This window comes from Miniopterus natalensis, chromosome 19 (genome assembly GCF_054644295.1).
Source record: "Miniopterus natalensis isolate mMinNat1 chromosome 19, mMinNat1.hap1, whole genome shotgun sequence".
Taxonomy (NCBI): Eukaryota; Metazoa; Chordata; class Mammalia; order Chiroptera; family Miniopteridae; genus Miniopterus; species Miniopterus natalensis.
In genome coordinates, this window is record NC_142099.1 from 11859978 (window position 1) to 11881872 (window position 21895).

General features: G+C 40.1%; 2 protein-coding genes across 5 annotated transcripts in view; both read left to right on the forward strand.

The window, feature by feature from the left end:
- ARNT (aryl hydrocarbon receptor nuclear translocator) overlaps positions 1 to 1950 on the forward strand; it is a 43118-nt gene extending 41168 nt beyond the window's left edge. For 2 of the 4 annotated variants that reach the window (XM_016215526.2, XM_016215528.2), the window contains 3 exons: positions 264 to 426; positions 832 to 998; positions 1752 to 1950. In XM_016215526.2, coding sequence (XP_016071012.1) covers positions 264 to 426; positions 832 to 998; positions 1752 to 1841 — 420 coding nt within the window. In that variant the 3' untranslated portion in view covers positions 1842 to 1950. The remainder of the gene's footprint in view (positions 1 to 263; positions 427 to 831; positions 999 to 1751) is intronic. The other 2 variants (XM_016215527.2, XM_016215529.2) reach the window with 1 other exon arrangement.
- A 3178-nt stretch (positions 1951 to 5128) lies between these two features.
- On the forward strand, positions 5129 to 14834 carry CTSK (cathepsin K). Its single transcript, XM_016215530.2, has 8 exons — positions 5129 to 5212; positions 6897 to 7020; positions 7468 to 7590; positions 7674 to 7829; positions 9214 to 9432; positions 13017 to 13182; positions 13422 to 13527; positions 14070 to 14834. The coding sequence occupies exons 1-8, from the start codon at positions 5199 to 5201 to the stop codon at positions 14167 to 14169; spliced, it is 1008 nt and encodes a 335-aa protein (XP_016071016.1). The 5' UTR covers positions 5129 to 5198; the 3' UTR covers positions 14170 to 14834.
- Positions 14835 to 21895: the final 7061 nt, after the last annotated feature.

A 21895-nucleotide genomic window follows, 5' to 3' on the forward strand; every position in this document is an offset into this window, starting at 1 on the left:
CAATGCTCTACCCATTTAGCCACTCACCAGGGCTAAATGTATACTTTTATTAATTTCATGGGTCTTTTCTTTTTGCACTTTTTCACAACTGCTTAAAAATAGTGTCAAGGGAAATTGGGGGTTAGTTGGAAGAAATATACAGTAGGAAGTTGCTGAGCTTGGCTCAGAAGAATACAGTGATTAACAGAGAGTTGACTCTCATAAGAGTGACATGCGCAGTAGTTTTAATGTTCTATTTATTGTTCTCTACTCATTGCTCTCAGCAGGTGGCGACCCAGGCTACAGCCAAGACTCGTTCTTCACAATTTGGTGTGGGCAGCTTTCAGACTCCCTCCTCCTTTAGCCCCATGTCCCTCCCTGGTGCTTCCACTGCATCGCCTGGTGCTGCTGCTTACCCTACTCTCACCAGTCGTGGATCCAACTTTGGTGAGTTCAGACCAGATGGGTAAAAGGAAAATCACAGCACTAAAGAGAAAGGATTTGGTAGTTAAAATGGTTTGCTATGCATTGGGCTAATTATGAGGAAATGTAAGGTATTTGGTATTTAAAACCTACCCACATGAAAAAGACTTTCACACATATAACAAAAACATATAAAGTATTATGAATTTAATAATATGCAAATTTAATCTGAAATGAGCAAAGGATTCTTTGGAACAGCTCCCTAGAGAAGAAAAATAATTTGGGTTGGGTTTTGAAACAGAAGAGGCATTGATGGGCAGAGAGAAGAGCAGAAGGTTTCTAGGTAAAATTAATGACTTGCATGTAGTTATGTGCTAGATTTTCCTCTCCAGTGGAATTAGTAGATTGAAGTTTATTCTTCGTCATTAGCTCCTGAGACTGGACAGACTGCAGGACAATTCCAGACACGGACAGCAGAGGGTGTGGGAGTCTGGCCACAGTGGCAGGGCCAGCAGCCTCATCATCGTTCAAGTTCTAATGAGCAACATGTTCAACAGCCATCAGCACAGCAGCCTGGCCAGCCTGAAGTCTTCCAGGTGAGAGGATGAAAAGACTTTAGAAAATCAGAAACTGAGAGAGAAAAGGCAGGAAAGAGAGGCAGAGGAAGCATGCATGGATTAGGATGTGAGTGGGAGAAGACAGTGGGGACATTGTGGGGATGGATAATTGTCATTAACAGGAAAGATTGTGAACTTAGCATTATATGCACCTTTAACCAGACCATAGTGAGTGATGTGCAGCACCTTGCAAAGATGTCAAAGAAAGTAATCCTAGCCCACTCAAGGAGAACCACATACCCACTTCACAGAAGCTCGGGTGTAAATATACTGATTATAGTTATAAAGGTCTATTTACATAGTCCTAAGGGAACTGCAAGACTGAGTGGAGTAATATTAGGTAAGACAAAGGAAGAGCTAGTTTAAAACAGAGGTTGAAAGAAGGCAAAACAGGTTTTGTTAGAAAACAAAGAGGATAAGAGATACTCCATTATATACCTATAGGGGGGTTATATGAAATGTGGCCAGCAGATTTTTCCCCTTTTGAAAATACTGAGGACTAGAAAAGAGGGAAATGTGGAACTGTAGGGGGAAGACAGAGAAGGGACTAGGCAAAAAGGTGGTCATCTAAAGGAGTCAGAGTTGCTGGGACTTAGGAAGGCTAAGGGAACTCCTCAGCATGGCAGAAACTCATTGGGGCCGGGAATGATGGCTCGGGGCAGTGTCGGGAAGGGAGCTTGGTAAATCTAAGGGATCAAGGTGTGTGACCCAGACTTGTTTTTCTCTTATTAGGAGATGCTCTCCATGCTGGGAGACCAGAGCAACAGCTACAACAATGAAGAATTTCCTGATCTCACTATGTTTCCCTCCTTTTCAGAATAGAACTGTTGGGGTGAGGATAAAGGGGTGGGGGAGAAGAATTACCATTTGTTTTTAAAAAACAAATCTTTTTGTAAACAGAATAAAAGTTCCTCTCCCCTCCCTTCCCTCACCCCTAATGTGTACCCCCTTTCACTTCTGGCCTTTCCCTTGCCCGCCTGCCTCTCCGACATAATTTATAGATGAGATGGAGTGAATCCTCAAGGCTTTGGGGACCCTTTGAAAAATTGAGGCTGGGTGAGGTTAAAAATGCCTTTCCTTATGTCTCCTGACCAGAAATTTGTACGGAGGTGGTTTATGCTAGGGTCAAGGGGCAGATTAGAGAACCTGACGTCCACTATTTGCCTTGTACTATGGCTTGTTTTTGGAAAGAAATTCTGAATAAGGTGGGGGAGAGGAGAAATGTCCTCATATTGGAGGACCATGAAACATGGTAGGTATATATGGGGCTTTAGGAAGTGAGAATGTGTTTGCTGCTGCCTGCGAGCAGTTCCTCTGGAAAGAAATGTGAGTGAGGTGAGGAAGTAAGAGAGAAGAGTGTGTGTGAGTGTGTGTGTGTGTCTACATACGTGTACGTGAGTTTCTGTGTTTGTTTCTCCCTGTTAGGGAGTTATGCAAAATTTGTCCCAGATTTTATCTTTGTCTTTCTCTGTGTTTTTCAAAGAGTCCTAAGGAGTTAAATCTTCCAGGTATTTTCCACTTAGTATTGCAGCCAAAGAGTATTTAAATAAATGTCTTTGCTATACTTACATCTGTGCCCAGCCAATATGCAAGTGTAAGCAAATATAAAAAATTATCTGTTGATATGGTTGGTCTCTCATCAGACATATTTAGTGATAAAGCTGGGTCATTCCTGCTTTTGGTGCTCTCACCTTATATGGAAGATCTGCAAACGTTACAGGAATCGGCTGGCAGGATAAACACTTTCAGAAACCCCATACTTGGCCATAAGGATAATGCTGCATTTTTCTGTCAGAATTACATATGTGTGTTCTATGGAGGTTATTTCTGCATGGAAACTCAACTTCTTGGATTAGCAGTCCCAGTGAAAACCCTCACTGGTGGAGTTTAAACCAAATACCAAGTCTTCTTGCAAAGTAGCCTCTTTCATACTATTCTCAAAAGTATCCAGTCTGCCAAGAAACTGAGATTTAGGTCTTTTCTGGGCCTATAGCTCTTTCCTCTTTGCTCCCTCTCCAATCTTGAGATTAGATTTTGCTTTGTAGTACAAATGTAATAAATCCATGTGATAGATGGGGCCTGGACTCCCATCCTGACAGGGTCACTTAGTAATTAACTATAGCCATATAAATATGGATACAGGTTACACTATCACTCTCTACCTTCCTCAGGTAACAGTTATGTGTATCAGCCGTTGTTTTTTGTTTTTGTTTTTGTTTTTTTAAATTGGCTCAGGCCAGTATTGTAAGTGCAAGACTGAATTAATAAGAAGACATTTTAAATGTAGCCATAGGGGACTGAGGAGCACAGGTGGCCTTGTAGAGGCTGAGAGAATGTCATTATGGGGTTTCCTTCCTTTTGTCTCCAGTCTGGTGCCAGATAGTGAAGTGGAAAAGGAGACAGTTTATTTTTTTATTCTATGTGCACATATACAGTATACATATATATTTATATCACAATTTAAGAAACCAAAAAGTTGAGTTTCCAATGAAATCCTTGTTTTTTAATAATCGCCTGTTTTTAAATGTGATCAGGACTATAATATTGTATAGTTATTATAGGGCTTTGGGGGAGGGGAGGGGAGGGGAGGGAGAAGATGCTCTGGGGGTTTTGTTTCTGCTTTTCCTTCAGGGTTTTATTTTTGATTGTTTTGGGTTTTTTTCTTGTTGGCCATTTCTGTATTGCTGGCATCTGTGCTGAGCCTTACAGTGGCAAAAATAATGACATGTAGCAAGTATTTTAAAACAAAATATTTTTCCTTTTGTAAACTTTGTGTTGTGTCCTCTTGATTGTGGCTCTATTCCTTTGCAGCTCATAAACAACAAACACCTACAACTAGTTGATTCCATGTCTTTAGCTCCAAATATACAAACATAAAGCACAACATGTCTATAATTTCAGAAATGGGAAATCATAGGGCTCTGATCACTCAGCATACCTTGGTTGTCCTCCTGATACTGACTCATTCTGAGTGAGGTCAGTAGGGACATCTGATCGTGGGATGGGATTGGGGATTGCCAAAGTCTTCGTGAGAGGGGAGAATTGGGACTAGAGACCAGTTGGACTTATCTGAATTCCTTCCCCCAGTATGTCACACTCTTCTGGATGCAAAGGAATTAGGGATGGGAAAATTTAAACTATTGCGGTCTGGACCTGGTTTCCCTCTAGGTTCATTAGCAAATCTTAAAATGCATAGGCATAAACTGGTGTTCTTGAGAGTTGATGTATGTAATCTAGCCAGAAACTGAATCTAGATCCCATGTATTATCCTTTCTGCTCTTCCCCCACATCGGTTTATGGAAGAATATGGAGTTTGGGAGTGTGGCTTAGGGACTAGACTAGACTCATGATCTGTCACATGCCTGGATATTGGGGGAAGTGTGTGGAGAAGCTCATGACTGGACCTGGGTTGGGGATTTTAGTAATAGAGACAGATAATGTTCATCAGGCATCCCGTCAATGTTTTAGCAACAAAGAAGTCACATGTGAGTTTGTCAGTGCCGTGGCATTGATTCATGTGCTGTCATAAATTACCAAGAATACTGGTTTTGGTTACTTTTAGAACTAGTTGCATCTGGACTTTCTGGGCATATCCTTCCTCAGCAAAACTATGTTAGGCTGGGAGAGCTATTCCTGTGCATGGAAGCAATGACAGTGGTTAACCAACAAGCTTATAAATACAAATGATTTTGGAGCCTATGGCTTCCCTTATATACTCCTTCCTAGTCATTTTTACTTATTCCCTCATCTCTGATGTGTCAGATACAAATTCAAAAACAAGTTCTAAAGTTGGAGAGGTGGATAACAGGAAAAGATATAATCCACCAATATAATAATAAGACTAGGACTGTCCCTCTATCCACCAAAAAGAAGGCAATCCCCAGCTTGAGCGTGTATTGAGGTCTATTTTTTGTCTACCCTCAAAGACAGTCAATCTAAAAGCAGCTCTCCACCTTGGCTTGCACACTCCACATACAGACACAGACACTGCAAATTCGCTGCCTCCTTCCCTCCTCCCTAATCCCCCGTCTCAGCATTTCTGTCCCTGCCTCCCTCCCCTATCCGAGATTTCCAGCCAACAGCTGGCGCTGACTTCCGCAATTCGGATGGAATAAATCCTGCACTCCTGGTCATCCGCCCACATCAACACTTCCTTGCAGAAACGAGCCCAGAGGACAGATGCCCATTAGCAGGTAACATTTTCAACTCCTAGCTCTTTAGGCTTTTCATTCCTGCCAATTCTGCACTTTCGGGGTGTTAGGGATGTAGTAACTTGGGGATCAAAATGAACTTTGTGGGCTATTGTGCATGAAAACAGTGATGATGCCTGCTTTAGGTCATTTCCTGGCCAAATAAAATCTGCCCGGAAACCTTTAGGATTACTTCTATGATTTGTATGTATACGTGGTTGCTAGTAAAAGCAAAAATACAGGAATCCTTTACTATGCTTCACTTTAAGAGTGGCCTCTGGAGTTTTCTGTTTGCGCCAAGGGTACCGAAAGGGTTAACTTGTGGGAGGTGGAGTGGTGGAGGCAGGTGGTAGCTCAGTACTTCCTACTCTGAGACATCTCAAAGCCCTTAACCCTCCACACATTAAATGTGCTGTGTATTTGCCAGTTTGCAAAGATTATATAAAAATGGGCTATAAATTCAAAAATTATGCGAGCTATACGACTTGGTACAGACTAAATTGTTCTTAAAATGGAGGACACAAAATTAAGCCACTGCAAGGAGTGAAGCTAGAGCAGACTTCTGGAAAGCTGTGTATTTAATGATCACAGAACATTGCTTTGTCTTACATTCTTTTAATAAACTTCAGTTCTGAGGCTTTTTGTCCTGTGAGGCAGTCACAGAGGCTTTTGTCAGAAAAATAAGAAAACCTTCCTGCCCACAGCAGCTGGTTGAGATTAGGACTGCTTCCTGCCTGAGGAGGGAGAGGAAGAGAAAGGAGGAAGGAATGCGTAAGACTAAGGAGACAGCCGGGCTCTCGTGGCTCAGCAGTTGAGCATTGACCTATGTCCTAGGAGATCGTGGTTCAGTTCCCGGTCAGGGCATATGCCCGGGTTGGGGCTCAGTCTCCCATTAGGGGACTTGCAGGAGGCAGCCGATCAATGACTCTCATCACTGGTATTTCTCTCCCGCTCCCTTCCTCTCTCTGAGATCAATAACGATATATTAAAAAAAAGACTAAGGAGACAGTAAAATACTCTCTCATAATTAGGGAATAGGAAATACGGTCAGCTTTTCCCTTGCCTTCTCCTGGCAAGGTCTGGAAAAATGTCAGAACTTAGGCATGGAAAAGAAGAATGCCTTGAAGAATTTATCTGGAAGCAAAACATAGCAGGCAGTCTTTCCTTTTGTGTGTTCTCCGGCCACCGTCATCCACCCTGCACTTACCTACTTAATCTTGCCCATCTTTTCCAAGTCTGCGGATATTGGAGGAGACAGGTGCTGAGCTCATGCTGATTATCCATTTTCTACCCTGTTTCTGGTTGTCAGTGCAAGTGTGTGTGTGTGTGTATGGATTGAATCTCTCTAGTTCAAAACACTTGGAACCAGAAGTATCTGCACCCCAACCAAACCCAGACCCCTCCTGACTATCACTGTTTGGCTTGTCATATGGAAATCACCTTCAGTTGTTTGTCTATCCCCAGTTTTCCTTTGCTTCATGAACTCCCTTGAATTATTGTGTGTGCATGCATTTTCCTGGTGACAGGGATTATATAGTGGCTTGCAAATTTTTATTAGCTTCTCAAAGGTTCCAAAAGGTTAAGAACCACCTGTCTGGGAATATGGCTCCAGGTATTCCTCCTCCTAAGCCAGGCTAGAACTTTCTTGGCAAATAGAAGAGTCTCCCCTAATTATCCCCTTCCCTAGGATGTGGGGGTTTGAGGTTCTGTTGTTGCTGCCCATGGTGAGCTCTGCTCTCTACCCTGAGGAGATACTGGACACCCAATGGGAGCTATGGAAGAAGACCTACAGGAAGCAGTATAACAGCAAGGTGCTGGGTGACCTGGAGGGGAGCATGGTGGGAGGGCTGAAACCTGAGACCTCCAGTCCTAGCTTCCAGACTCCCTTCTATCCAAACGCTTGAACACTCCAACCAAGCAAACCTGCCCTTGTTCCCCGTTAACATAGTTTTTATTCCTACACCTCAAGTCACCATCAAATCCTATCCTTACTTTTCTTGATATTTTTCTTTGGGGAAGACTTCTCACATTAATGCCATAAGCAACTTTTCTATACATCTCTCCAGATCTTTGCATTCTATTATTTGAATTTGTTTATACATTTTTTTGCATGCTCTTAATAATCTCATGGTCATTACCCAAACTAGATTGTATACGCCCAATTATTTTTATCTTTTCTCCTAAATACCTCCACAATATTACATATGTAACTTGGCACACAGGACAGTCTATGCCAGTACTGACTATGCTCTATTTAGGTGGATGAAATCTCTCGGCGTTTAATTTGGGAAAAAAACCTGAAGCATATTTCCATCCATAACCTTGAGGCCTCTCTTGGTATCCATACATATGAACTGGCAATGAACCACTTGGGGGACATGGTGAGTTGAGCCTCAGCTCCTGGCCTACCTGCCCTGTTTCCTTAGCTCCCTGCTTATGCCTGGCCTCTTCCTCTTTGTCCCAGACCAGTGAAGAGGTGGTTCAGAAGATGACTGGACTCAGAGTACCCCCATCCCGTTCCCGCAGTAATGATACCCTCTATATCCCAGACTGGGAAGGCAAAGCCCCAGACTCCATTGATTATCGAAAGAAGGGATATGTTACTCCTGTCAAAAATCAGGTACCTCCTGTCTCCTGGGAATGGGTATGTTAGCGGCATGACCTCTTCCTTTTGCTGTTTCTTTGTTGTTAAGATAGGAGGACACTAGCAAGAAGGGGCGAGGAATTAAGGTTACCTCTCCTCATGCTAATACCTTCTTCCATCATTTAACTCATCTCCTGCTTTGGTTAATCCTCACCCGAGTATATTTTTTCCATTAATTTTTAGAGAGAGTGGAAGGGAGGAAGAGTGGAGGGAGAGAAGGAGAGAGAGGAGAGAAACAATGATGTGAGAGAGAGACATTGATTGGTTGCCTCCCACACATGCCCCAAAGGGGGCCAGGGATCAAACCTGCAACGCAGGTGCATGCCCTTGACTGGAAATCGAACCTGCCACCCTTTGGTGCAAAGGCTGATGCTCTAACCACTGAGCAACACTAGTCAGGGCTTTTAAGGTTTTTTCTGAGTTTTCCTTTTTACAAATAGTGTTGCTGTAAGCACCCTTGTGCATATATTTTTGTACAAATATTTATGCAAAATAAATCCTAAAATTAAAATGGATAGTCCTTTCCAAAAAAGTTTTTACCATCTTACATTCTTATTAGCATGAGAATGCCAGTTTTCCCACAAACAATAATGTTGATTGTGTCAACCAGATGAACAACTGATTTAACATTCATTCAACAACACATTTTTTTCCAGAACCTACCAGGTGTGTGCTAGGATGTAGAGATTTAAGATGACACCCCTGTGTCCCCAAGAAATCCTCAATCTTAAAAAATAGAAAGCCCTGGCCAGTGTGGCTCACTTGGTTAGAGTGTCTCCCCATGCACTGAAAGGCCACATGTTTGATTCCCGATCAGAACACATGCCCAGGTTGCAGTTTCGATCCCCAGTTGGACATACAGAAGGCAACCAATGAATGCTTCTCTCTCACATCAGTGCTTCTCTCTCCCTCTACATCTCCCTCTCCCTGTTCCTGTTTCTAGAATCAATGTAAAACATATCCTCCGGTAAGGATTAAAAAATAATAATAAAAATTAAAAATAGAAAAATCTACAAACACTAATAATATCTAGCACTTTTTATTATCCACATTTTACAGATAGGGAAACCGAGGCACAGAGCTTTAATAACTTACCCAAGGTCATATATCTAAGGGGTTGCAAAGCCAGTACTATGCTCTTATATACTACAGCTAATGGAACAATAGTAACAAAAGTTATCAATAGAAACAATTACAATATGACAATGCAAAAATGTTAAATGAAGGGAAATAGGAAGACTTCACAGCAAAGAGGACATGTGTGCTGGAATTTATTAAATCTATGGCATTTCATCAGGCAGGTAGAGGTAAAAAAAAAGTGTGAACAGCAATGACTGATCGTTTCTGTTATGCTTCTCAGGGTCAGTGTGGTTCCTGTTGGGCTTTTAGCTCTGTGGGTGCCCTGGAGGGCCAACTCAAGAAGAAAACTGGTAAACTCTTAAATCTGAGTCCCCAGAACCTGGTGGATTGTGTGTCTGAGAACGATGGCTGTGGAGGGGGCTACATGACCAATGCCTTCCAGTATGTGCAGAAGAACCGGGGCATTGACTCCGAAGATGCCTACCCATATGTGGGACAGGTGAGACAGTCCCACACAGTTACACAGCTCTCTAATGGCTCCTCCTGCCCCAGCATGATACTTTGTACTGGAAGCAACTCCAGAAATCTTGTTTTCTCTTACCTTATTCCCCTCCCTCCCTCCCTCTTTCCTTCCCTCCCTCCCTTTCTCTCTCTCTCTCTCCTTAAAAAAAATATGTCTTTATTGATTTCAGAAAGAGGGAGAGAGAAAGAGAGATATCAATGATGAGTCATTGATCGCCTGCCTCCTGCACGCCCCCTATTGGGGATCGAGCCCGCACCCCAGGGCATGTGCCCTGATGGGGAATCAAACTGCAATCTCCTGGATCATAGGTCAATGCTCAACTGCTGAGCCACGCCTGGCTGGGCTTATTCTGCTTTCTTGATGGAATAATTGCCCACAGAAGGCTAAGAAGATTCCCATAATCTGGGAGAATTTGGGGAGTTTAGACTACCATAGATTCTATCTGCCTCTCTGCCCCGGAAAACAACAGAGGATAAGTTATTCCATAGATATCTGAGAAGTTATAAATAATAACTCTGTTCAAATCCCACTGCCATCACAAATCTAATTTCATAAATCATATGGCTTTATTTTGTATCAGTGTGAGTTTTGGTAACGTTTAAGCAAATTATATAAATTAACATGCTAACCAGCATAAAATGAGAGAAAAAACAAGTTGCTTCATATTTATTGTAATTTTAGAGATCAACTCAGTTCCTCCTATAAGATCCTTTAGCAATAGGAAGTAGATCTTTCTTATCTAAAATGAAGAGGATCTGAGGGCTTTTTATAAACATGGGGTTGATAGGTGATATAACATGGGGCCTTTGCAACAGGAACCTTTGAAGAAGGGATGGCAAGTTTTAGTAATGAAAAGGGTGGCTACTGTGTGCTAAGCCATGTGCTTAGTGCATTTTCTCATTTAATCCTTTTAACAGCCCTGTAAGGTAGATGTATCCTCACTTTGTAAGTGAGGAAATTGACACTTGAGGTAAAACGGCCTACTCAACTCCATACCACTGGTCATGTAGTAGAGCCAACATTTATCTACCAGATCTGTTTATCTGCTGCAAACATTGCCAGGCATGTCTTCTATGCACATGTGCAAGAATTGTCTAAGTCTTAGGTTATGTGCATCTTCAACTTTACTAGATAGATAATATCAGTATTTTACCAAAGTATTTGGAAAAATTTATATTCTCACATTCAGTGTATAAGAAATCCCATTGATTCACATCTTCCAAAAAAAAATTATTTTTCAATTACAGTTGACATTCAGTCTTGATGTGGCTTCTTCTTTATCCTTAGTTATAGGAGTTCTGTTTAGTCTACAGGTGGTTCTCAAGGGTGGTTGCTCTATAATTTAATTATCATTTTGATGTGGTAGTAGGAAGAGGTGAGCATAGCACTTACCTACTCTGCCATCTTGACCGCAAGTCTCATACCTTCATCAGGGTGTTTATGTGGCTGTCTGCATTTCTTCTTCAGTAGATATCTTTTCACCATTTTAATTAGGTTATTTTTCTCTTTCTTACTGATTTTTAGAAAATTAAAAAAGATATTTGTATACTATGTGTGTTGTAGGTTGATGTTTGCCTTTTCCCTCTCTTTATATCTTTCAATCTAGAAAAGTTCTTAATTTTGGTGTAGTAAAATTACTAATTTTTTCCTTTGTAGTTTGTTCCTTTAAAAAAATCAAATAGTAGTGAGTTTTTATTCATTCATGTTTAGCCATCTGAAATTATGTCTGCTGCAATGAAATGCTCATTAACATAAATGACTTAACAAATACATTTCACTGGATACTCAACAGCCTACATAGTAAAGTCATTCCAACACATCCTCATGACATTGACCACATCAAAGTAGTACTTTATTTTATAAATGCCACCCCATTATTATTCCATGTTATGGGTTTTTAGCTTCACTATTGCAAGGCAGAGAAATTGGAGGTTGTACTTGGAAAAAAATTTATTTAATTCATATACAATTTTCAGAACAGCTGGGTCCCAAGACCATGTTTGAACTCTGGGGATGCTACTATAATGTGCAGCATACTTAGAGCTGCCTAACAGATTAGTTTTTTAATTCTGAATACATCTAACTAATCAAGATAACCTCAATTTGGCAAAATATTCTTTTTTAAATTGTCAAATACCCCTTTGGCAATTTTTATCATCACTTAATATAAAAAAAATAAACCCCAACAGTATATACAAAAAACAGATTTATGCTTATAATTTTTTCATATTGATTAATCAGGAAGCCAACTTAAAAGTTTATGTAACTTAACTATATTAAATAATTTAAATACTATCAGAACTAATCGCTGATCACTCATCCATGAACAGCTTGCATCATTTACTCAGTACTATATTAACCACTTTGTTGAGAGTTAGTTGAACAATTAGCTCAGAGACTGAATAATTTAAGTGAAAATTACATACAGGGTGGGGCAAAAGTAGGTTTACAGTTGTGAGTTGTCAAAACATAGTTTATTCTACTTATTATTATATTGTTTTCCATACAAACAACTGTAAACCTACTTTTGCCCCACTCTGTAATATTCAAAACCCTATTTTGGACTAGCAGGAGCGTTTGACTTCTAATTTCTGTTCTTCCGCCCCCTTCAAATGATCTCTTCAGCATTTTAGAGGAATGTGGAATGATTTTGGTTTTATTATCAATGAAAATGAGAATTAGCCATGTAAGACACATGTTCCATTTTTAACATTGTGAATCTTTGGCAACTGTTCTCTTGTATCTAATTTGCAGTTTTTAAAAGCAGTTATTGTCCAAAACTGAAAGAACTTTCCTTCTCATGTGAACATATGAATGAATGAAAAGGAAGAGATCTGCTAGGAAAGCTACCAGATAGCACAGTAATTTAAGTTCATTCCAGCCATAATGCAGGTTATTTTGACTAAAGTATCATTGCATGACATCCTTTCAAATCCATTCCCGAGATATTTTATTTCCCTTGTAGATCTGTGCAATTTTTGGGAAGGGTTTGGATCATGTGGCAGAGAATAAAGGCATCTTGAGAAAGTATTAAGACAGGGCATCATGTCAAATGCCACAGTTATGGAATATAATCGCCACCCAAGTCAAGGCGGTGTATTCTTTTTGGCAATTCATTATCCTACAGATGACTCTTTCAAAACCCTAAAGTTGTATCTGCAAGAAAACATTATCTAAATATTAACAACAATGGCAGCCCTCTCCAGGCTCACACATACTACAGGGCCAGAAGATGATACATGCTTTTTAAAAAATCTTACTTTAGAAATCTACACTGAGGTAATAAAAATATTCTTTCTCTCTTTTAGATTTTACAGTGTTTGCTTTCACATTTGTTTTAAGGCCACCTGAAAAGGATTCTGTGTATGGTACAAGGTATTCACTTTCCACAGTCTTTTTTACAGTGGCCTGAAAGGGTGAGGAGAGAACAGACCTCTCTGGAGACGAGGCACCACCCCCGTTAGTTCACTGACATCATTAAAGCGTTGGCAGAGCTGCTCAGTCGCCAGTTCATTGCCTGTTGCTTTGTCCTAGTCTTTTTCAACCTTTTTCCTCCCCAGGATGAAAGTTGTATGTACAACCCAACAGGCAAGGCAGCCAAGTGCAGAGGGTACAAAGAGATCCCTGAGGGGAACGAGAAAGCCCTGAAGAGGGCGGTGGCCCGAGTAGGACCCATCTCTGTGGCCATTGATGCAAGTCTGACCTCCTTTCAGTTTTATAGCAAAGGTAAGGAGCTGTTCCCGTAGAGCACAGGGGACCATCTCTTATGATGTGGGCTTGGCAGCTTCTCAGAGGGCACTGAGCATTTTCAGTACTTCGTTTCCAGACTGAGTCTCTGGAGAGAAACTAACAGCTCCCCTGCCCAGGGCATCTCTGATGTAAGCCTAGAGGCTGCCTAGAGTGGGAGGCGCTGTTGGGTGCCCCTTGGATTACAGAAAGCTTAACCATGATTGATTGTTTCCTAGGTGTGTATTACGATGAAAACTGTAATAGCGATAATCTGAATCATGCGGTTTTGGCAGTGGGATATGGGATCCAGAAGGGGAAAAAGCACTGGATAATTAAAAACAGGTAACGATGGGAACAAAACGTTTGTTAGTCACCCTCTTAACACTCAAACTCAACTCCATCTTCCCAATCAGAAACCTTCAGTGTTCCTCCACTATGATGGACCAAGAGTCCAAGTCTTTAGCCTGGCAGTAAAAAATAACTGAACCTGATCTCTATCTACCTTACCAGACATACCTCTCATTACACCCTGTCAGGCGCCCTATTTTTCAGCCACAAGATCTTAAAACATGTCCCATGCTTTCCTGCCTCTGTTACTCATTTCACACTCCTCCACTGGCATCCAATTTCCACAGGTCCCAATTCTATCCAGCCTTTGGGCTCAGCTCAAATGCAACCTCTTAAGTCTTTTCTGTCCCTTTTGACCAGAGGAAATCTCTCCTACCTTTGAGACCTGTAGTATTATGCCTTCCATTTCTTGACTTTAAACTTTTAAAGGTAAAAACTGTCTTATTCATTTTGTATACCATTAGTTCCTAGCATAATACTTAGTGTTTTAATGGATGGCTGAAGATGCTAAGTATTTTTCTTGATTGGTCCTACAGCTGGGGAGAAAACTGGGGAAACAAAGGCTATATCCTCATGGCTCGGAATAAGAACAACGCTTGTGGCATTGCCAACCTGGCCAGCTTCCCCAAGATGTGACTTCAGCCAGCCAACCCTATCCTGCTCTTCCATTCCTTCCGATGATGGTGCAATGAAGTGATATACTTTGGAAGGGAGTTGGTGTGCTTGCTTGAAGCAGATATATTGATACAGAGACTGTCCATTCATTCTCCTCATTTGTTTGTGCTTCAGGTGACACTCCTACTACTCTCCTTCTCTCCACCCAAGGCCTTTATTTTTCACTGTGGCCACAGTAGGAATTTCCCTAACAGGTATGCAATCTTAGGCTAAGAGATGTGACCACAACCTGCCCTGACTGTGTTGTCCTGGGGCTGATGCTGTGCAAACAGAAGAGGGAGATCTTCAGCTAGGTTGGATGCTCATTCACAGGGCCTAGTTAGCTTTGACCACTCTAGGGGGCAAAGGTAATCTGACTTGTCAATCTCCATGTTCACTTCTTCTATATCCCAAGGTAGAAATATCTATGTTTTACACCTCAATTCATAAATTTATTCATCAATTTTTGGTACAAGTTAACATGATAAAAGAAATGTTTCCTTTTTCTTCTTTGCATTTTTAAAATAAACCTAATATTTATCTCTTGTCTATGACTTAATAAATAGCTATTTAGTAACCACTCATTTTGTGTTGGATACTGTGCTAGGTGCTGGAGACAAAAAAGTGAATAAAACATATTCCTTATACTTGATGTGTTCATAGTTTGTTTGGAGAGACCATCACATAAACAATTCATCTTAATTCATTTATTTGTTCATTCCTTCAAACAACTTCTATTAAGTGCTTACTCTGTACTAAGAACTGTACTAAATTTCAGGGATTAAGTGGATATAAGAAGATTTCAATATTTAACTCCATTTTAGGGGGACCAAATTAAGTGGCACATAAACTTGTGTCTTGAAAATTATCTTAGGACACTCTGCAGTTCTGAAAACAAAACTTATGTATGTTGTCACCAGAAGAGGGAATTGAAACTCTTTATAATGGTTTCCAAACAGTATTAATTCTAAAAAAACTTAGTAGGCTAATAATAAATCTATATAACTGGGTTTTACCATTTTTCACAAAATCCTCATTACCACTAGAAAGAATTCACTTATATAAAATGCTAACCATGTGTTAGGCAGTATTTAATTTTATTCCAAGCAAAACTATTTACTTTTGTATGTAAATATTTATTACCATGTGGTAAACAATGTATTTAAAGGAATTACGATGAAATAAATTAGTAAGACTTGGCCCAGACTTCAAGAATGTTATAGACTAGTGACAGACATACAAACAACTAACAATACCAACCATAATGAAATAAATACTAATTATGCAAGTTCAGGAATGAGTCATTAATTCATAATGGGATTTGAGATGAGGCTTCATTGAGAACAGAGCTTTGAAAGATCTGAATTGGCCAAGAAGACAGATAAGGAGTGGAGTGGGAGGAGAGAAGGCATGTAACTTATTCAAGAGGACAAGAACTGGTTGCTGACTTGGGATTGACGCCAGTTTTAAAAGTAGTGTTTTCCCAACAGTATCATTTTGTTTCCCACTGTTTGGAACTTCCTTCTCTCATCTCTGCCTCTTGAAATCCTGTTCCTCCTTCATGTCCCATCTCAGAAGACATTATTTTTCAAAAAACCTTATAAATATATATATATATATATATATATATCTTAATTGATTTCAGAGAGAGGAAGGGAGAGGGGGAGAGAGAGATAGAAACATCAATGATGAGAGAGTCATTGACTGGCTACCTCCTGCACGCCCCCGACTGGGGATCGAGCCCACAACCTGGCTATATGCCCTGACTGGGAATCGAACCGCGATCTCCTGGATCCTAGGTCAGTGCTCAACCCCTGAGCCACGCCAGCTGGGCCAAAAAACCCTTTTTTTAATCTCCAACCGGATGTCTTTTTTTCAGCCTCTACATTACTTTGAGACTCTCTTGTGATAGACTCAGAGATTCTGAGAAGAGAGAAATCACCCCCTTAATTTTCTACCTAATATCACAATTACTTATTTCTTTGCCATAAAACTAGCATCTTAGCCCCCTAAATCCTGGAGTTATGTGTACCTTACCCATCTTGTATCCCCCACAGTATATAATGCAGTGATATAGTAGACACTCATCAAATATTTGCTGACATGGTTTAAATTATTTCAACAGCCTTCAATTCAGTCCACCTTGCAATCTCATACCACGCCAAGTTGTACAAGTAAGACATATTATTTTCATGCCATGTCCTATAAATGCTTTCTGTTGCCTGTTGCATTTCCCCATAATCTAACTCATCCTTGATCACTGTACTCAGTATAGACCAGATTGTTAACTTTCAACCTCTGCTTTTGCCGAGCTTTCTCATGGTCCTCTCACATTGCACTGATTCCCTCCCACCACAGATTAGGAAACATCGGAATGGTGTGGGAAAGGGAAATGAAAATAGAATAAGGAAGCCTAGTGCCTACCAGTGTTGAAGTCATCTCCTGTTGGCTTCATGCACCCTGAGAGTTGGCTGCTTCAAGTCTCTCCAAGGAACTATCTTATTTAGTTTTAAAGAAAAGGACTCAGAGTTTTAGGATGACACCAATGCTAGTTTTAGTCTCTGTTAATTTCCCGAGTGATTAACTTTGTACTGGGGATTTAATAATAGACACTATTTTCTATTATTATAGTTCAAATAGCCCACTTGTTACTGACACTTCTGCCCAAGAAATACACAAAGGTGAGCTGAAGAATACAGTAGTCCCCCTTTATTCACAGGGGATACGTCCCAAGACCCACAGTGGATGCCTGAAACCACAGATAGTACCGCACCCTTTACGTACTATGTTTTTTTCCTATACATACATACCTATGATAAAGTTTAATTTATAGTTAGGCACAGTAAGAGATTAATAGCATACACTTACATACCCCAAAATATCCAGGAGTATCAACTGAAAAATGTACAAATGAAGAGAATTCTAGGTAAAGCAGCTGAGTACAAAAACAGATCTAACAGAAATCAATAGTTTTCAATATATGTCTAATTAGAAATTATATCGGAAAATACCCCATTTAAACTGCAAAAGTAATAAAATATAAATTCCCAGAAAAAAAAATGGTTAGCAAGAAATGAGCAATATCTATAAGAAGGGCACAAAAGGATACTTGAAAAAAATATGAAAGCATCTCTTGTTCTCAGATGGGAAGATTCAATAGCATAAAGAGGTCAATTCCCCTAATTTAAAGTACAAATTTAATTTGATCCAAATAAAAATACTGAAAGGGTTTTTGATAACTTGCCAAACTGATTCTAAAGATCACATGGGAAAAAGGAAAAGGAAGAATATTCAGGGGGAAATAAATCTAGAAAAGGAGAGTATTAAGGGAAAAACTAACTCTATTAGATATTAAAGCACATTATAAATGTGTGATTCTGGTCAAGTATAGACCTACATATTAATATACCAGAACAGAAAATCTAGAAATAAACCCAAATACATATAGGAATGGAGTACATTTGTTGTCCACATATCCATACAAAAGGAACTTCTAAAGGATGTTCTTTAGGCAGAAGGGGGAAAATTCCAGATCAAAGTAACAGAACTGTGTAGATTTGCCTAGCAGGGAGTCTGATCTCTCTCAGACTGCTGACCATGCTCTCTCCTGCCTACGCATTTGAACATGCTGTCCTTTGGATCTGGGATGCCTTTTCCTAACTCCCCATCTGCCAAACTCATGCTCGAGCTTCAGGAAAGTTCAGGAGCCATTCTTTTGTGAGGCGGAAAGAAGTGGAGCACGTGCAGTGTTTGCTACATGTTGCCTTCCCTCCATTTTCTTGCCTCTTCATTTGGTTCATGTGTGTTTGTTCTCTACACCACTGCCAGAGGAATATTGCTAAATATGGACCTGATCCTGTCTCTCTCCTGCTCAGAAATACCTGATGCCTCCTAAATGCCTGTGTGTCTATAAAATGAAGTATATATACACTTCCTGGGACATGGGAGGCATTCAAGGCCTTCCACGATTCTCCTCCAACCTACTTTTCTCGCCTCGGCTCTATCATGTATGCCTTGGCACCCTATGCTTGAGCCACCCCAGCCCTCACCATTCACACACACAGCTTTCCCAGTGTCTTTGTTCACCAAGAACCTTCTAATCTCTTAGAACTTTAATTTCCCCTGTATAAAATGAGGGTAAGAATTTTACCAACCTCATAGTGTTGTAAAAGTTGAATAATAATACTCATTCATTGGCATATAATTGGTGTCCAACAATTGTTAGCTGGGACTGTTATAAAGTGAGTAAAAAGTGCAGAGGATAAGTGTGGATGTTCTGGAAACATGAAAACTAGTTGCTTTGAGTATAGAGTTTATGTGTGAGGATAGATGTCTTAGTCTGTTTGGGCTGCTATAACAAAATAACACAAACTGGGTGGTTTATAAACAATGGAAATTTATTTCTCACAGTTCTGGAGACTGGGGAGTCCAAGATCAAGACTCAGCAGATTCAGTTTTGGGTGAGAACCCCTTCCTGGTTCATAGATGGCTGTCTTTTTGCTGTGTCCTTACATAGTAGAAGGGCCGAGGGAGCTCTCTGGGGCCTCTTTTATAAGGGCAATGATACCATCCATGAGGGCTCCATCCTTGAAACCTAATCTCCTACCAAAGGCTCCACATCCAAATACCATCACACTGGGGATTAGGTTTCAATATCTGAAACAAGTATAATTGAAGTTACCTATTTACGTTTACAGTAGTATTTCTTTTATAAGTATAGTTTTTCAGTGACATTATGGGTTAGGTGGGCCTTTGTAGGCTTGTCTAAGCAACAAATCACTGCTTTATAATACTTTTCTACGAGTGTGTTCTTGGTTCTAAACAGTCTCCTTACAAGCCTTTTAGAGCACAGCTTTTCATAGGTTGGAAACTATGTATAGGCTTGAAAACACACTAAATTGAAGAAAGATATTACTGGGCTTGCACTTGAACTTTACAAATAAAATAAAGCAACTGTCATTCACCTTCAACCTTAACACCACTTTAGATGCTTTCACATCCTTTACCTTCTCTGTTACTGTTGGTTACAAGGACCTAGCTTGTAACCAACAGTAACAAATATGGACAATGGAATGAGTTTTTCATAAAACTAAATATTTTCCACTTCTAAATTCTGAGATGATTTCCTTCCTAGCCTTTTTGGATATTAAAATGCTTCTTCAATGTTGAAATGATGATGAGTGTAGAAACTAATGTCCCAAAGTTCTCCCCCAAAGGGCTGTGCCGATTTACCAAATCTGGCAGGATGTGAAAAAGGGAAATGGTGTAAAGGAAAGCTGATCACTCATTGGGGCCCGGTGCTCATGTTTCCTGTTTGTCATGTTTGTAACACAATGCCCACACTTCCATCACTACTTCCACAATGACCCTGGATGAGCCTCTCTTGGCCCCAGTTTCCTCATCTAAAGAATAGGATACTGCTACCACCACCTCATATGTGCAGCTGCAATTGACGTTCTCAGGGTCCCTGACCATAGACTTACAGTAACTGGGAGCTTCAGAATCCTATTCCCTCCATCATATCTGCAAGCTTTCAATCTCAGTGTACTCCTGATTCCAAGGGGAAAGTAGTGGACCATGGAAAGGCTCTCCAAATTCTAGCAAAGACATTTCTAATACCTTAAATAAGGTACTATGCAGTTCTCTTAAAAAACTGAAGCATCCAATTTGATATTAAGTCACCTTTAGGCATGTATCTCCTACACCTTCCTTTCATAGCTCCTTAAATGCTTCAAATATGTTATCTGTCTAACTATAAAAGATGCCAACTTGGGTAGCTTATACCAGTGGTGGCCAAACTTTGGTCCTCAGATTAGTGTAAGTCCTTCATTCTTTCATTAAATATTAACTGAGTGCCTACTATGTGCCAGATACCATTTTAGGTGCTTGAGATATATCTGCGGGGAAAAATCCCTGCCTTATGGGATCATTATTCTTGGCAATATTTTCATTAGTCTTCAGTTAAATGATTAAAATATGGACAATGGAATGAGCTTTTCATAATACTAAATGTTTTCCACTTCTAAATTCTGAGATGGTTTCCTTCCTATCCTTTCTTGGTATTAAAATGCTCCTTCAATGTTGAAATGCTCCTTCAATGTTGAAATGATGTTGAAACTAATGTCCCTCCCACCCAGAGCAGCAGAGCCACCAGACTGGGGGGTTACCATGGAGACTAGTACCCAACCAAGAAAATTTAAAGACAACTTTAAAGATATATTTTTTTCAGACAAAAGTTTGTGGACCAAGTTACGTACATATGACAATAGTACTTACCCAACACTTTACACTTCATATGGTTACATTGATAGATTGGATTTTTTAGAAACTAATTTTTAAATGTCCTAATTTGATAAACTAAAAAGATAACAACCCTGAGTAAGCCCTCTAATATTTTCTTCAAATTTTATGACTGTGAAATCTGAAATGGAACTATACCAATTCAGGTCCATATCGCAACTTTTTATAATGCAAGTCTTGAACAAAATAAGATTGAAAGAGAAAGGAACTCAAAATAAGTATATTCGATGTCTTCTAAGTCAGCACTGCATCCCAGTCGTATGCCGGTATTCACCGGGCACTCCAGGAGTAGGGGGCAGGGCAAAGCCAGAAGAAGGGGGGCAGATTTGCCTATTTTTCTGTAGTGGCCCATTTCAAACTCCCAATGTAATGCCACTGAAGGCAGACTTAGGAATAAATGGACATAAGTGGTTCTCATGTGCCAGTGCTGGTAGCAGCCAGCCCCAGAACACTACTGCTCCAGCCTAGCGTGAAATACTATGTCTAGTCCAGGCAGCAAGGGGTGTTGAAAAGAGTGTGAACTTTGAGTCCCAATTCTACTACTTACTTCCACAATGGTCTGCTTACTTCCACAATGGTTTTGGACAAGCCTCTCTGAGTCCCATTTAGGCAATATCCAAGAATGAAGGCGGAAAATGTTTATCCATTGCCCAATCACCGTGTTCATGCTCTGTACTGAGTGTAGGTATACAGACCCCATCGTGCAGAGAAATAATGACGGGGGAAAAGATGGACCCTTCTCAAAAGTCATGTACATTTTTCATCTGTTGAAAGAGATTTGTTTTTACGCACATTTCCTCATTAAGGAAATTGAACTATATATGTCTGGGGGTACAAATACATATAAAGCACCAAGGCTGAAAGCAAAAACTCAGGTACAATATCAGCTGTTAAAAGAAGGACATGATTCTTGTACAAATGAAAATTAACATGTGCCAAAGATTTTATTCAACTCATCAATTAATAACTGATCAGTAAGATATTAAAACTGGTTCAGATAAGAATTTAAGTGACAGCTATTTTCGTTCTCTATTCATATAAGTACCGCGCACTAACCGATTGCGCCACTGGAGCTCCTCGTTCTCTATTCAGTGGAATCTACTGGACAAAGTTCATTTGCACTGCCGGGTACAAGAATAATTCCCATACTTATTTGTTTTTTACAAATTAACTCTATCCCTACGGAGCTGTAAAAGCCTGGTCAATAGAAAGTCAAAGTTGCACACCTTTATAGAATCAGAAGACCGTGCCCAGCCATGGCTCCTTAAACAATGCCCACACTCCACTGAAAGGGCACCTGATACTTTCTTTTGCCTGTTTCGAAGTATTGAGATTTTTTTCTTAACACAATGTTAAGTGGGGGAAAAACAAGGCTAAGAAAGGAGGGATACTAATATATACGTATGAA